The following is a 15,143-nucleotide window of genomic DNA, read 5'->3' on the forward strand; positions in this document are numbered from 1 at the left end:
TATTTTCATATAATGCTTGATTCTCTTTTAAATCTCAGAATAATGAAGGGAAACTTTAATTGTTTTCTGTAAGGCAAAATCAACCCCAAGCAAAGTGAATGAAGCAGGCTATTAAGCCAAGTGCAGTTTCCCAGGTGTAATCACTCATTAAGGTCAACAGTTCTGCTTTTAGGATATAAAAAGAACAGGCAGTGACTCGGGAGCCTGAGGTGGGAGGATCACTTGAACCCAAGAGTTTGAGGCTGCAGTGAGCCATAATCACGCTACTGTACTCCAGCCTGATGGACAGAGCAACACCCTGAGTCAAGGGCTGGGGAGGGGAGCATTGGTTTACACTGAATTATTGGATAAATGTTTAAGTCTTCAGCCTTGATCTTTGGGATGTAGAATTAATGGCACACCTATACGCTATTCTGTTCAAGGATTCCATGGTTGTGGAATGTCATGTTGGCCAGCCTGATGTGCATTTTAAAGATTAGATGTATTCCAACTTTATTAATAGCTATGTCTGTCTTTGACATTCAAAATATTGTCCGTAATATTTTGTTAAAAAAAAAACCTGTATTTTTACCACCATCTTCATATATTAAATTCTATAAATTTATTACATGCTATATGAAATACTTCCATGCTCAGATTTTGTTTTGTTTTGTTTTTTTAAGACAGGGTCTCCCTCTGTTGTCCAGACTGGAGTGCAGTGGCATGATCATAGCTCACTACAGCCTCCATCTCCCAGGCTTACGCAATCCTCTCACCTCAGCTTCCTGAATAGCTGGGACTGCAAGCACACACCACCACGCTGGCTGATTATTTTGATTTTTAGTAGAGATGAGGTCTCACTACATTGCCCAGGCTGGCAATGAAATTGAGCTTTCATAATTTTATAATTTTAGTATATTCCTTCTTGAACTTTTTAGATATGGGAGTCCCAATACATGGTATTTCTTTATGACAGTTCCCTAAACAGATAAATCCCCAACTTATGGGATAATATAGTTATACTTCTCTTAACTCTTCTAATTTTAGACTAAGTCCTTTGCATATCAGTAGTTTAATTGAATATTGTTATCTGGTTAACTGGACAGAATAACTTCATGCAAAAAGTATTACAGCTGGAACTCAGACTGCTTTCAGTCAGCCACTTAACTTTTTGTGCTCCCTTCATGTATAAACTAGATGTAATTTTACCTCTTGCCTACCTAGACAGTTTCAAGGAAAAAACTGATATAAAATTGCTTTTAAAACATTCTTTTGACTAGTGCTCTGTCAATATGAAAATTAGTAAGCTTGAGCTGGATGTTAGCAAATCACTTGGTACCCTATAAACTGCTTACTGACTACACACACTGAAAAGCACATCCTTGTCCATGGGAAAAGCACTGAATGGAGATTTGTTCAAATCCAGCCCTGCCCCTCAATGACTGGCCAATTCACTTTATTTCTTTTAACTTCAGCTTCATTATCAAAGGGAGGAATTACGATTATAAGTAATCACAGGGAGTATAGAGATAACAGTGCTTTAAGATAGCTATCTTAAGAGATTGGAGTTATGAAAAATTCAAAAATGAAATCAGAAATGAAGCCAGGAGTGGCGGTTCACACCTGTAATCCCAGCACTTTGGGAGGCCAAGGCGGGAGGATCACTTGAGCTCAGGAGTTCAAGACCAGTTTGGCCAACATGGCGAAACCCTGGCTCTACTAAAAATACAGAAATTACCTGGGTGTGGTGGTACATGCCTGTAATCCCAGCTAATCGGGAGGCTGAGGCATGAAAATTGCTTGAACCCAGGAAGTGGAGGTTGCAATGAGCCAAGATTGCACTACTGCACTCCAGCCTGGGTGACAAGTTGCCTCATAATACGTAATACACACATGTCCTCACCCTTAAAATAAGCTCTGTGTAATAAGTTTAGATGGCGTGGTTATTTGAACAGAGAGGACTGAAGGATGAGAAAGAATATTACTGAAACAGGGAAAACACTCCATGTAAAAGTCATGGGGTGGAAAGCGAGCTTAATCTTGTTCCCACTTCAGAATCAAGCCCATGTGACTCAAACTTCATGACAGGAGGGATGGTGGGAGGAGATAAGGTTGCAGAGGTGGGCAGAGGCCAGCTCACTTAGGGTGTTGTGATGCAAAGCCATTGGGACGGTAAGCAGGAGAGTGACCTGGTCTGATGTGAAGAATTACTAGGCTGTCGTGTGAGAATAGACTATATAGGACAGGTGGCAACAAAGAAACAACAGACCGTCTGTAATAGTTAAAGTTAGTGGTAATGGTGGCTGGGCCAGGGCTGTAGTTGTGGAGGTGGTGAGAAGTATCTGGCTGTGGGTTACATTTTGAGATTGAGCCAATGGGACTTACTGATGGATTGGTTAGTAATTAAGAGCTCAGTAAACAATATGGGCTTTGGTGTAAGGCTTTGGGTCCAAATACGTGCACCACCCCTTGTTACCTGGCTAAGTGACCTTACCAGGCCTCACTTTATCTCCTTGTTTCTTGGATGGTATCTTCTTTTATCTCTATGAAGACTAAAGTGATTTTTTTTAATTTTTTAATTTATTTTATAGAGCCAGCCTCTCACTATATTGCACAGGCTGGTCTGAACTCCTGGGCTCAAGCAGTCTGCCCGCCTTGGCCTCCCAAAGTGCTGGGATTACAGGCATGAGCCACCGTGTCCTGCCGAGCATTAGAATTTATGCCACTAACAGTGCTTGGTGGCAGACTGCAGGTCTGTAATTTAAGTGCAAAAGGGAAAGAGAAATACATTTACAGAACTGCCAGGCACTGTAAATGAACTTTGATCTTCATCATCTATTTTAACTAGTTTGAAATTATAAAACTGAAATAAATTTCCTGACAAGTAACCTCTATTGTTTTATTCATCTGAATTGTATTAGTATTTTGTCTTATTCACCTTTTCATCCCTGTGCTGAGTATGGTGCCTGACTCATAACCAGTACTCAGAAAATGTGGAATTCATGAAAAGGAAGAGGGAATCTTGTCTTTCATTTACTCTTTTGTTTAAAGAGGAAGAGGTAAGTAAATCTTGGTTGCAATGCACTCTGAAATTTTAATTACATTTTTTATAGTTAAATAGGAGTAATCAATTTACTTAGCAGAGAATACAGCAGTCCAGGATAACAGAACAGTAACAGCATTTAAAAAAAATATTTTATTTATGGGCCAGGTGTGGTGGCTCACGCCTGTAATCCCAGCACTTTGGGAGGCCGAGGCGGGCAGATCACTTGAGGTCAGGAGTTCAAGACCAGCCTGGCCAACACGGTGAAACCCATCTCTACTAAAAATGCAAAAAAATTAGCCGGGCATGGTGGCGGGCGCCTGTAATCCTAGCTACTCAGGAGCCTGAGGCAAGAGAATCGCTTGAACCCGGGAGGCAGAGGTTGCAATGAGCCAAGATCACGCCACTGCACTCCAGCCTGGGTGACAGAGTGAGACTCTGTCTCCAAAAAAAAAAAATACATAAATACAATAAAAATTTTAAAAAAGTATAAATATATATATATATATATATAGTAGAGGCAGGGTCTCACTGTGTTGCCCAGGCTGATCTCGAACTCCTGGCCTCAAGCCATCCTCCCGCCTCGGCCTCCCAAAGTGCTAGGATTACAGGCGTGAGCCCCCGCGCCCGGGTGACGCCAGCGTTTTAACTCTCTACAACAAACTGAAACTCAAACGAGAGGAAGTGGACCTCTCACACCAACTCTTAATGCCCGATTGGTCCTCTGCCAGTGAAGGCGGGGAAGGTGAACCTGGTGCCGTGGGCAGATCTGCTGGACTGCGGGTTGGGGCGTGGCAGAGGCCTAGTCCCCGCCCCGGCCGTCAGCCTGTCGCCTCTGGCTCGGGCCGGGCGACCAGCCCCCCTCTCAGCACCTGCAGCGCAGCCAGAGCCGGTGCGGCGGCCGCGACTTCCCCGAGGCGGGGCGCTGAGAAGCAGTGAGTGCCTGTGTGTACCTGCCGGCCGGGAATATAGGACTTGTCGCATCTCAGCCCTTCCCTCCCGGAGCGGGAGCGAGAGGTCGAGGCAGGGAGGCGAAGGGGCCGGTGGGCCGCGAGGGAGAGGGAGCCATGGGGTGGACGTCCTTCAAGGCCGGGGAACACACGGGGCTTTCCAGGCCGCGGGGGACGGTGGCGGGTGTCGGGGCGTGGTGGCAACGCTGGAGTTCCCGGGTCCACCGGCGCAGTCAGCCCTGGTGACCCAAGCCAGGGGCTGGGGAGCAATCTGAGACCATTGTGGCTGGGCTGTGGGGCTCCCCAGTCCCGGCGGGTCCAGGCGCCGCTGTACATAGAAACCGTTGCCACGGCGGGAGGATGCCGTTTCTTTTCGGTCTCCGACCGCAGGGGGCGCTCGGCCCTGTGGATGCAGGAAAGGGTGCCTGGGTGGGAGAGACCCAGCTTTTCGCGTTAGTAGGCCCGAGCAGTTTGAACTGGAGGTATTACTAAGCTGGCTACGAAATATGGGAGGTGGATGTGGATCAGGATGATGGAGAAATTAAATCCAGCTAGGACCGAAAGTTTTCCCAATCAGAGACAAAGACTTTGCAAACAGAGGTGGAAGAGTTCTAAAGTATTGTATAACTTGTTTTTTGGAACTTGAGATGAACATTCAGTAGTCTTGAGAAAGTGTATCCTACAGAAAGAAAGAAAAAAAACCATGGTAGTTTTCAAAAAGGATTCTCAGAGAGACTTGGTCCAAAGGTAGTGAGTTCTCTCACTTGATTGTTCAGTTATAGATCCAACTCCTCGTTGTACTCTTTCTCCCCTTCTCACTACTGCACTTGATTAGTCAAAAAAAAAAAAAGATTCTCAGAGAAATGTTAAAACGATGTTCAGAATGAAATTCATTTGATTAGGTAAGAGATGGCTCTATCATTTCACGTGTTTTTAATCACATTTTATTGAAATCATAAAATCTCAGGGGTTGCAAAATACCTTCAATTCAGGGTAATCTATTTTAATCCCATTAGATGCTTACATCTCTCCCACCAAAGATTCCTCGCTCTTTGGAAAAATCCTCCTAAGGTGACCCATTCTATTGTGGGCAGCATCAATAATTTACGAGTTCTTCATCTTGCTTTCCTGTAACTTCTACCCTTAAGGTTATCCTTGTCATGGGAGCCATTCATCAGTAGGCCCTGCAGGTATGGTGTGAAAGCCACATCTAACTTCTCAGCTAGATCTCATCCTGAAGCCTAAGAACTGTCGTCTATATCTTATACCTAAGTCAAAGCCGGCAGGAATTTGGAGAAGTGGGCAATGTCATCCTTTTCTGCAGAGGTCTGATATATGACCAGACTCCCAGAGGGCTGAAAGAAATACTTCTATGAATTAGACCCATTGCTACTTCTTGTTTTTAAAATCATTGCCCAAGTACAGTGGGTTTTCTTTAACCTTTGACAGTGACCCACAATAAGAAATATAGTTTACTTTGTAACCTCGTGCATTTATATACACACATAATTTCCATTTATATAGACATGAAGTAAAAGTTTTTATAAAGCAATATTTACTTTAATATTATATGTCAGGTAGTCTATTTTTTATTCTGTTCCATCTCATTATAAAACAATGTTAATTGCAACTCACTAAATTTATGGGTTGCTACCTGCAGTTTGAAAATCACTGGTACAGTGGTTAAGTATGTGGGCTCTGTAGTTAGCCTATTGAGACTCGTATCCTTAGTTCACTTGTCGACTTGCTCATTTGTAAAACAGGAGTAATTATTAATATCCTTTATGAGAGAGGTTTTGAAGATTAGGTGAGATAAGCTATGGCACATGGTAATTTAGCTCTGTAAATGTTAACTGTTATTACTAATGTCACTTAAAACCTACCCGATACAGTAATTGAGGGATTAAATGAAGTAATATATGTAAAGTACTTAGAATGGTGCCTAGCACACATTAAAAACTATATATTTGTTGCTATTATTATTATCATTAGCATTAGCAGCAGTATCTTTAAAGTGATGTTCTCCAAGCCCTCCTTATTCCCAATTCAATTAAATTCAGCGAATGTTTCTGAAGGGGTATAGGCAGTACTTATTATGTTAGCCCTGGAGCTGTGAGGATAAATAAAGTAAGTTCTTTCACAAACTAGAAGGGAAGACAAATAAACATAATTCAAATTTGTGCTAAGAGAGAGGTATGTATAGGGCCTGGCACGGTGGCTCACGCCTGTGATCCCAGCACTTTGGGAGGCCAAGGCAGGCAGATCACTTGAGGTCAGGAGTTCAAGACCAGCCTGGCCAACATGGTGAAACCCCGTCTCTACTAAAAATACAAAAATTAGTTGGGCGTGGTGGCCCACGCCTGTAATCCCAGCTACTCAAGAGGCTGAAGCAGGAGAATCGCTTGAACCCAGGAGGAGGAGGTGGCAGTAAGCCAAGATTGTGTCACTGCACTCCAGCCTGGGTGAGAGAGCAAGACTCCAACTCAAAAAAAAAAGAGAAGTATGTACAGAGTGCCCTTAGAACACAGTTCATTGTGTGGTAGGGAGAAGAAGTAGGCAGGGAATGGGAAAAGGGATTGTGTTAAGGCAAGTTACAGAAAGGATGTTATTATTTATGTTTATGGTGAATCACAAAGAATGATTGGGATGTTAACAGCTAAACCAGCAGAAGGTCATTCAAAATTAACATTAAAAAATCTTAAAAAGCAGTTTGGGCACCACAACCTTCTCTGTCATTGTATTCCAACTTTGCTTAAGTGAAGATTAAGTGAGGTAATCTGTGTATGGCACACAGTAATTTAACTCCATAAATGCCAACTGTTGTTATCAGGGACAGAGAATTCAAAATTAGTTGACTTCCTCCATGGAAAAAAACCTCTACCTTCTTTTTCTACAGAAGTACCTAGAAGGGCTGGGCATGATGACTCACACCTGTAATCCCAGCACTTTGGGAGGCCAAAGCGGGAGGATCACTTGAGTCCAGGAGTTCAAGACCAGCCTGGGGAAAATGGCAAAACCCCATCTCTACAAAAAAACTAAGAAAAATTAGCTGGGAGTGGTGGCACGTGCCTGTAGTCCCAGCTACTCAGGAGTCTGAGGTGGGAGGATCACCGAGTCCAGAAGGTCAGGCTGCAGTGACCCACGATTGCACCACTGCATTTCAGCTTGGGTGACAGAGTGACACCATCTCAAAAACAAAAACAAACAAAACACTCTACCTCCTTTTATACAGAAGTACCTATGTGGCAGGCCAGGTCTCACTAACACAGGCCTCCATAACAATGATTTCAGTACTGACTGAGTGGTTAAGTTAAATATTAAAAGCCAGTGCCCTTATACAAAGGCTGGGATGTAACAAAAGCCCACCAAGAGTTTTGCCTAGGCCTTAAAGCATGACAAAATAGCAAAGGAATTTTTAACGACCCATTTAGGATTAAACAAGTTTTACTGTGGGTCTGAAGAAACTCCCCAGACCTCCACAAGCAAGTTTATGGAGGGTCTGAAGGAACTCCCCAAACCTCTGTGATTTAGCAGGAGACAAGAAAAGGGTAATTGCCCCAGCATCTGGACCCATTTAAATTAAGTGAATTTACTGAGACCCCAGAGGAAGGTCTTCAGGACTCAGACTTTAGATATAGATTAAAAGAAGTTAATCACTTATGTCTTTAGATGAATGCACTCTTACACATGGACATATGGCTTAGAAGGTATATAAGCTCTGGAAAACTTTGTAATTTTGAGTTGGTCTGGCAATAATTTCCAGGCCTTCTCCCTGTAACCAGTTGCAGAAATAAATACTGTCTTCCTCCTCAGTTCATCTGCGTCTCGTTATTGGGCCACAAAACTAGCAGGCCAACTCTCAGTTTGGTCCAGGAACACCTAAGCAGGACAGGCACAATGGCTCATGCCCATAATCCCAGCACTCTGGGAGGCTGAAGCAGGAGAATTGCTTGAGGCCAGAAGTTAGAGACCAGCCTGGGCAACATAGGGAGACCCTGTCTCTACAAAAAATTTTTAAAAATTCAAAAAATACAAAGAAGTACCTACATGGTTACCACTATCCAAATTGAGTATTATTTATACATTAGATCAATAACTTTTAAATATTGTATTTCAGCTATGACCACCAAAGATTATCCATCATTGTGGGGCTTTGGAACAACAAAAACATTTAAAATTCCCATTGAACATCTGGATTTCAAATACATTGAAAAATGTTCAGATGTTAAACATCTGGAAAAAATTCTTTGCGTGCTCAGGTAAGCATTTTAAAATCATTACATGTTTTAGTATGACAGTTTTAATTATCTTGTTGTTACTTTCTAAAGGTAAAAGCTACATTAGAAATATCAAAGAAAATTCTCAAATATTGAGATTGTTGTTTTTGCCCATGCATGGTAGGTCCCAAAACTGGTTTTGATCCTATGGTTAGTTTGGAGAGTTCCACATAGGTCTACTGCCAGCATGAGCTTAGGCTAATTAATATCCAGGAGAGCATTTTTCTTGCCTTCTCTACATTTTCTAGGAGAAGGTAAAGTAACTGTGAAAGCAGCCATTAGGATGGGGTGTGATGGCTCACGCCTGCAACCCCAGCACTTTGGGAGGCTGAAGCAGGTGGATCATTTGAGCTCAGGAGTTCAAGACCAGCCTGAGCAACAGGGTGAAATCCTATCTCTACAAAAAATACAAAAATTATCTTGGCCTGTAGTCCCAGCTACTCAGAAGGCTGAGGTGGGAGGATTGCTTGGGCCTTGGAGGCTATAGTGATCCCTGGTTGTGCCACCGCACTCCAGCCTGGGTGACAGTCTCAAAAAATAAAAAAATAAAAAAATAAAAATAAAATAAAATAAGCTATTAGGAGGTAAGCTTATCTCACCAGACTAGGCTGGTGGCACTTTCCCACTTCATATCACCTGACAACAAAGGAGGGTGACCCGCCACATGCTGATCACATGGAGGGTGGTGGGGAGGCCTGCAGGTAATACCAGAAGGAAGGGAATTAGGACCTTTTCAGGATAGAGCCCCATTCTAGTGACTGTCCAACTGAATATACATCAAATGTGGTTGTTAAAAATGCACATTTGAGGGCCCTATTCCCAGCGATTCTGCTTCAAAAAATCTGGGGTAGGGCCAGGGAACATGTGTTTTTAACAATGGAGCTGGCTGATTGATATGCAGGTGTTCAAGGAACCCACTTGAAGAAACACTGTCCTGAGTACCACCAACCTGTGACACCTCTTTTGGATTTCCTTCCTTCCTTTCTTTTTTTCTTTCTTTCTTTCTTTCTCTTTCTTTCTTTCTCTCTCTCCCTTCCTTCCTTCCTTCCTTCTTTCTTTCTTTCCTCTTTTCTTTTCTTTTCTTTCGTTTTTTAAGACTGGATCTCACTATGTTGTCCAGGCTGATGTCAAACTCCTGGACTTGAGCAATCCTCCTGCTTTGGCCTCCCAAAGTGCTGGGGCCTCTTTGGGTCTCTTGAGCTATTTTCATTTGGATACCAGAGTTCTATTGCAGAAGACACTTGTGGAGCATGAGCTATTTTCCAGGACATCTAGAATTCCTCTTACCCTGTGGTGGTTCTTTATTTCCTCTATCCCTATTCCTTATCACTGGGTTCTTTCCTTTTTCTCTTTCATCACCTTTAGCTTCCTGTCTTCCCTGTTGGTTCACAGCCAGATCCTGATGTGATAACAGCATCATTTTTAAAATGGAAAGTGAAAAATTAATATCAATTGTTTTCCCTTTTTTAGCAGAATATTATCATGTATACTTGGTAAAGGACGGATAAATAAAAATGAAAAGTTTATTGGATGAAACAGTTGGAAAGCTACAGTTATAATAATGTTGGTTCCAAGAAATTTTATGAATAGCCTAATTCAGTGATAATATATTGAACTTGGAATTGGTTTTTAAAATTTAATTTGGAAATGAAATTTATTTATATTTTTCTAGAAATGTAAGAGTGAACAGACCTAAAAAAGAATGGGAAAAGACTGATTTTCCTTAAAATAAAAGGAACAGATGTCTCCATTTAACTCTCTAAGGAAGGAATTCTGTTCCTTGAGTGGTTGAATTTCAGGGTGTTTTGTTTAAGCTGATCTGCCATTTTCTTCCTACCTCTTTGAAATAAAAAAATTTATGAACAGAAACTCCTTGTTGAAAAGGAAGTCCAAATTCTCTTTCTGCCAGTCTCTAATATTGAATTTATGAGTTTAATATCATGTACAAAATGAACATATGAACATATATATGTTGAAGAGGAAATATTATTCTGTTTTTGTTAGATTAAAATTTTGTTTCTTTGGTTGATATTAAACTGAAATTTATATGATACATGAGATTTGAAACTTAGAAAAAGTAAATGATAAAAAATTTTTTTATTTTTATTTTTTGAGATGCAGTCTCACTCTGTCACCCAGGCTGGAGTGCAGTGGCGCGATCTCAGTTCACTGCAACCTCTGCCTCCCAGGTTCAAGTGATTCTCCTGCCTCAGCCTCCTGCATAGCTGGGATTACAGGTGCCTGCCACCATGCCTGGCTAATTTTTGTACTTTTAGTAGAGAGTCCGTTTCACCATGTTGGCCAGGCTGTTCTCGAACACCTGACCTCAAGTGATCCGCGTGCCTTGGCCTCCCAAAGTGCTGGGAATACAGGCCTGAGCCACAGTGCCCAACCTGATAAAAATTTAATATAGTTAACTATTCATTGATATGTTTATTGACTTCATCATAAGCTATATATTTAACTAAAAATCAAACTATGAGTCTGCAAACCAGATGCTATCAAGCAAATTACCATCCATGATCCATAATTCTTTTTATATTTTTAACTCAGACAAATATGTAAGATTCAGTAAGTTTTAATGTTTCAAATGTTTTCCAAAAAATTATCAGAAGCTCCCAGTTATAAAATAGTTGGATAATCCATTCACCCCAAATGAACTACCTGTTTGTGTGTGAGGTAGCAATCTTCTGTGACACTATTACCCTTAATTCATGTGCATTCCCTCTTCACATGAAGAGTACAGACAACAAAAAGGGACAGATGAGTCTCATTATTCATTGACTCTTGGTGTTTTCATAGTGTGTTAAATGCCTGATTTCAATTTTACGGCGACAAAAAATACCAACATTTATTCTGAAAGGTAATTGTATGTTCCAAGCAGCCGATATTAACTTCCATCACGACTCTAGGAATAATTCGTAGTTCTGAACCATGTTTTACAAAAACATTTCCAGCGGTCTGTGCAGGATTTTTTCCTATTCCATCATTGGTAATAATTGTACTTCTTGCAGCAGAGACTTGAAATTCTTCTGTTGCAAACTGTAAGACTGCTGTGAAAGGTGTACTTTCAGGAACAGAGTACTTTGTACGCCAGCCGCGGGTCAGACCTCAGAGTGATCTTAAAGGAAACCTTTGACATGGTGGCGCCGGGAGGAACCTAGAACCCACGCCAACTCCGCGGAGCAGCCCCACTTCCTCCACGGTGCCGGGGACCGCCCCGCCCCACTCACCCTTATCCAGTTTTTAAAGTGTGTGATGAAAATTGGTTTCTTTGGAGTTCCTTTTTTTCTTCTTTTAATCATTCCATAGATCAACGGGTAAAAATGGAGACTGTGCGGGTTGAGGAAAGAGACTGAGAAGCAGCCCTTGAGATCTCCACAGAACCTTAGGGTTCCATGGAACCCAGCCTGCAAATCGCTGGTCTAGATGATCCTAAATAAGGTGCTAACTCTAAAACTTATTTATTTCTTTTTAAGGTCTGGTGAAGAAGGATATTATCCTGAACTTACAGAATTTTGTGAAAAGCATCTTCAAGCCTTGGCCCCTGAAAGTAGAGCTTTGAGGAAAGATAAACCAGCAGCAACAGCAGCCAGTTTTACAGCTGAAGAATGGGAAAAAATTGATGGTGATATAAAGGTATATAGTTATACCAATTTTCCATAGATATTGTTGAGACATTCTAAATATGTTTACTTCACTTATCTGAAATCCTAGGCTTCTTATTTGTCCGTAAAGGGCTTTTAGTGTCAATTAGGCAGGATTGGTTGCTTTTTACACCCAGGGGAACATTGCGAATTTGCGTGTGTGTGTGTGTCCATACATGTGTGTATTTAAATTGACTGAATAATATTCTGTCCTATTAAAAAACCTATAATTTAATCATCTTCAATAAATAGTGCTGTATAAACATGTTTATTTGTAATTTTTTTTCTTTTTTTTTGAGATGGAGTCTCGCTTTGTTGCCCAGGCTGGAGTGCAGTGACACGATCTTGGCTCACTGCAACCTCTGCCTCCCGGGTTCAAGTGATTCTCCTATCTCAGCCTCCCGAGCAGCTGGGATTACAGGCGCATGCCACCATGCCTGGCTAATTTTTGTATTTTTAGTAGAAATGGGGTTTCACCATGTTGGCCAGACTTCTTGAATTCCTGACCTCAGGTGATCTGCCCACCTCGGCCTCCCAAAGTGCTGGGATTACAGGTGTGAGCCACCATGCCTGGCCTATTTGTAATTTTTTTGCACCTCCCTGATTATTTCCTCAGGATAAATTATTAGAATTCAAATTGCTTGGTCAGATGTGGTTGCTCACACCACCTGTAATCCCAGCACTTTGGGAGGCTGAGGCAGAAGGATCACTTCAGGCCAGGAGTTTGAGACCAGCCTGGGCAACATAGTTAGAGCTGTCTCTACAAAAATATAAAAATTAGCTGCACGTGGTGGCATGTGTCTGTAGTCCCAGCCATTCAGGAGGCTGAGACAGGAGGATCGCTTTATCCTGAGAGACCGAGGCTGCCGTGAGCTGTGATGGTGTCATTGCACTCCGGCCTGGGTGACAGAGTGAGACCCTGTCTAAAAACAAAAAGCAAGAGAAAGAGAAAAAGAATTTAAATTGTTTAATCAAAGGATTTGAATATTTTTAAGCCTTTTCAAACATATGTTCTCAGAAAAGTTGTACCTTCATACACCACCCCCAACAGTGTAAAAGAATGCCCAAGCCAGGTGCAGTGGTGTGTGCCTATAGTCCCAGTTACTCAGGGAGGATTGCTTGAACCCAAGAGTTTGAGGCCAGCCTAGACAATACAGAGAGACCTGGTTTCTTTATTTAAAAAAACAAAACAAACAAACAAAAAAAAAACAATGCCCATTTTTAGGTACTCTTTGCTGGATACTGTAATCATTTTTAGTCAATTAAATAGTTGAAAAAATGGTAGTACCATAGTCCCTTCTTATCTTTGGGGCATACTTTCCAAGACCCCCAGTAGATGCCTAAAACTGCAAATAGTACTGAAGCCTAAATATACCATGTTTTTTCCTCTATATGCATATCTATGATAAAGTTTAACTTATAAATTAGGCACACTAAGAGATTAACAATAAAAAACAGAACAATTATAACAGCATACTGTTGTAAGAGTTATGTGAATATGAGCTCTCTTTCTCTCAAAAGATCTTACTGTATTGTACTCACCTATTTTTGGATGGCAGTTGACTGTGGGTAACTGAAACCACAGAAAGCAAAATTACAGATAAGGTGAGGACTATTGTAGTATATTTTTTGATTGCTAGTAAAGTTGAGTTATTTTTCATGAATCTGTCACTTAAATTTCTTCTTAAATATTTACAGATTTCTTTTACTCAGCTTTATTGAGGTAAAATTTACATTCCATACAAATTACCAACTTTATAGTGTACATTTCACTGAGTTTTGACAAACGTATATGATACAGAACATTTCCATCACCACTAAAAGTTTTCTCTTGCCCATTTGTGGTCAGTGTAGATCCCACTGCCTGACCTTTGGCAACCACTGAACTGTCAGCATAGTTTTGCCTTTTCTAGACTTGTGTATAAATGTAATCATACAGTATGTTGTCATTCCTGTGTGTCTTCTTTCACTTATATAATGCTTTTGAGATTCATCTATGTTGTTGCATGTGTCCATAGTTCGCTCCTCTGAGTTGCTGAGTAGTATGGAATTGTATGAATATCCCACAGTTTGTTTACCCACTTACCTTTGATAAGACCCCCAGTGGATGCCTAAAACCTAGATAATACTGAGCCCTAAATATACTATGTTTCAACTGCCAAAATGTTTTCCAAAGTGGCTGTACCATTGTGCAATCCTGACAGCAATATATAAAATTTCCACCTGCTTTACATCCTGGTCAGCACATAGTATTGTCTGTTTTGTTAGTTTTAGCCATCCTACCAGGTATCTCATTGTGGTTTTAATTTGCGTTATCTCTAATGACTAATGATATTGAGTGTCTTTTCATGTAACTTCTATTGTGAAGTGTCTTTACATCCTTTGCCCGTTAAAAAAAAAATTGCCTTGTGTTCTTATTGAGTTGCCAAATAATTGTTCTTTATCAGATACGTTGCTTTGTTACCCAGGCTGGAGTGCAGTGGCACCATCATGGCTCGCTGCAGCCTTGACCTCCCAGACTCAAACGATGCTCCCACTTCAGCCTTCAGAGTAGCTGGGACCACAGGTGTGTACCACCACGCCTGGCTATTTTTTTTTTTAAATTGTTTGTAGAGACAGGGCTTCACTATGTTGTCCAGGCTAGTCTTGAACTGCTGGGCTGCTTTGGCCCCTCAAAGTGCTGGGATTACAGCATGAGACACCATGCCCTGCCATCTTTTCTTTTTTTTTTTTTTGAGACAGAGCTTTGCTCTTGTTGCCCAGGCTGGAGTGCAATGGTGCAGTCTCAGCTCATCGCAACCTCCGCCTCCCAGATTCAAGCAATTCTCCTGCCTCCGCCTTCTGAGTAGCTGGGATTACAGGCATGCGCCACCATGCCCGGCTAATTTTGTATTTTTAGTAGAGACGAGGTTTCTCCATGTTGGTCAGGCTGGTCTCGAACTCCCAACCTCAGGTGATCTGCCCGTCTCGGCCTCCCAAAGTGCAGGGATTACAGGTGTGAGCCACCACACCCGGCCTCTTTTCATTTTTTTTTAACAGTATCTTTGGAAGAGTAAAAGTTTTAACTTTTGATGAAATCTTTTTTTTATTGTTTGGGCTTTTGTGTTTTATCTAAGAAATCTTTGTTTAATCCAGGACGTCTAATTTTTCTCCTAGGAAGTTTATAGTTTTAATTCTTATATCTAGATCTATAATCAGTTTTAATTTTTGTATTGGTGTTTGAACAAAAAGTGTTCAAGCACCGTTT

General features: G+C 41.3%; 1 protein-coding gene and 1 pseudogene across 1 annotated transcript in view; one reads left to right on the forward strand and one right to left on the reverse strand.

Moving 5' to 3' along the window:
* The first annotated feature begins 3,855 nt into the window (after window positions 1-3,855).
* Window positions 3,856-15,143, forward strand: part of SPAG1 (sperm associated antigen 1) — a 76,611-nt gene continuing 65,323 nt past the window's right edge. The window contains exons 1-3 of the mRNA XM_054497641.2: window positions 3,856-3,957; window positions 8,090-8,231; window positions 11,729-11,888. Coding sequence (XP_054353616.2) covers window positions 8,092-8,231; window positions 11,729-11,888 — 300 coding nt within the window. The 5' untranslated portion in view covers window positions 3,856-3,957; window positions 8,090-8,091. The remainder of the gene's footprint in view (window positions 3,958-8,089; window positions 8,232-11,728; window positions 11,889-15,143) is intronic.
* On the reverse strand, window positions 10,637-11,391 carry LOC129042036 (ubiquitin-fold modifier 1-like; annotated as a pseudogene).

Source organism: Pongo pygmaeus, chromosome 7 (genome assembly GCF_028885625.2).
Source record: "Pongo pygmaeus isolate AG05252 chromosome 7, NHGRI_mPonPyg2-v2.0_pri, whole genome shotgun sequence".
Classification (NCBI taxonomy): domain Eukaryota; kingdom Metazoa; phylum Chordata; class Mammalia; order Primates; family Hominidae; genus Pongo; species Pongo pygmaeus.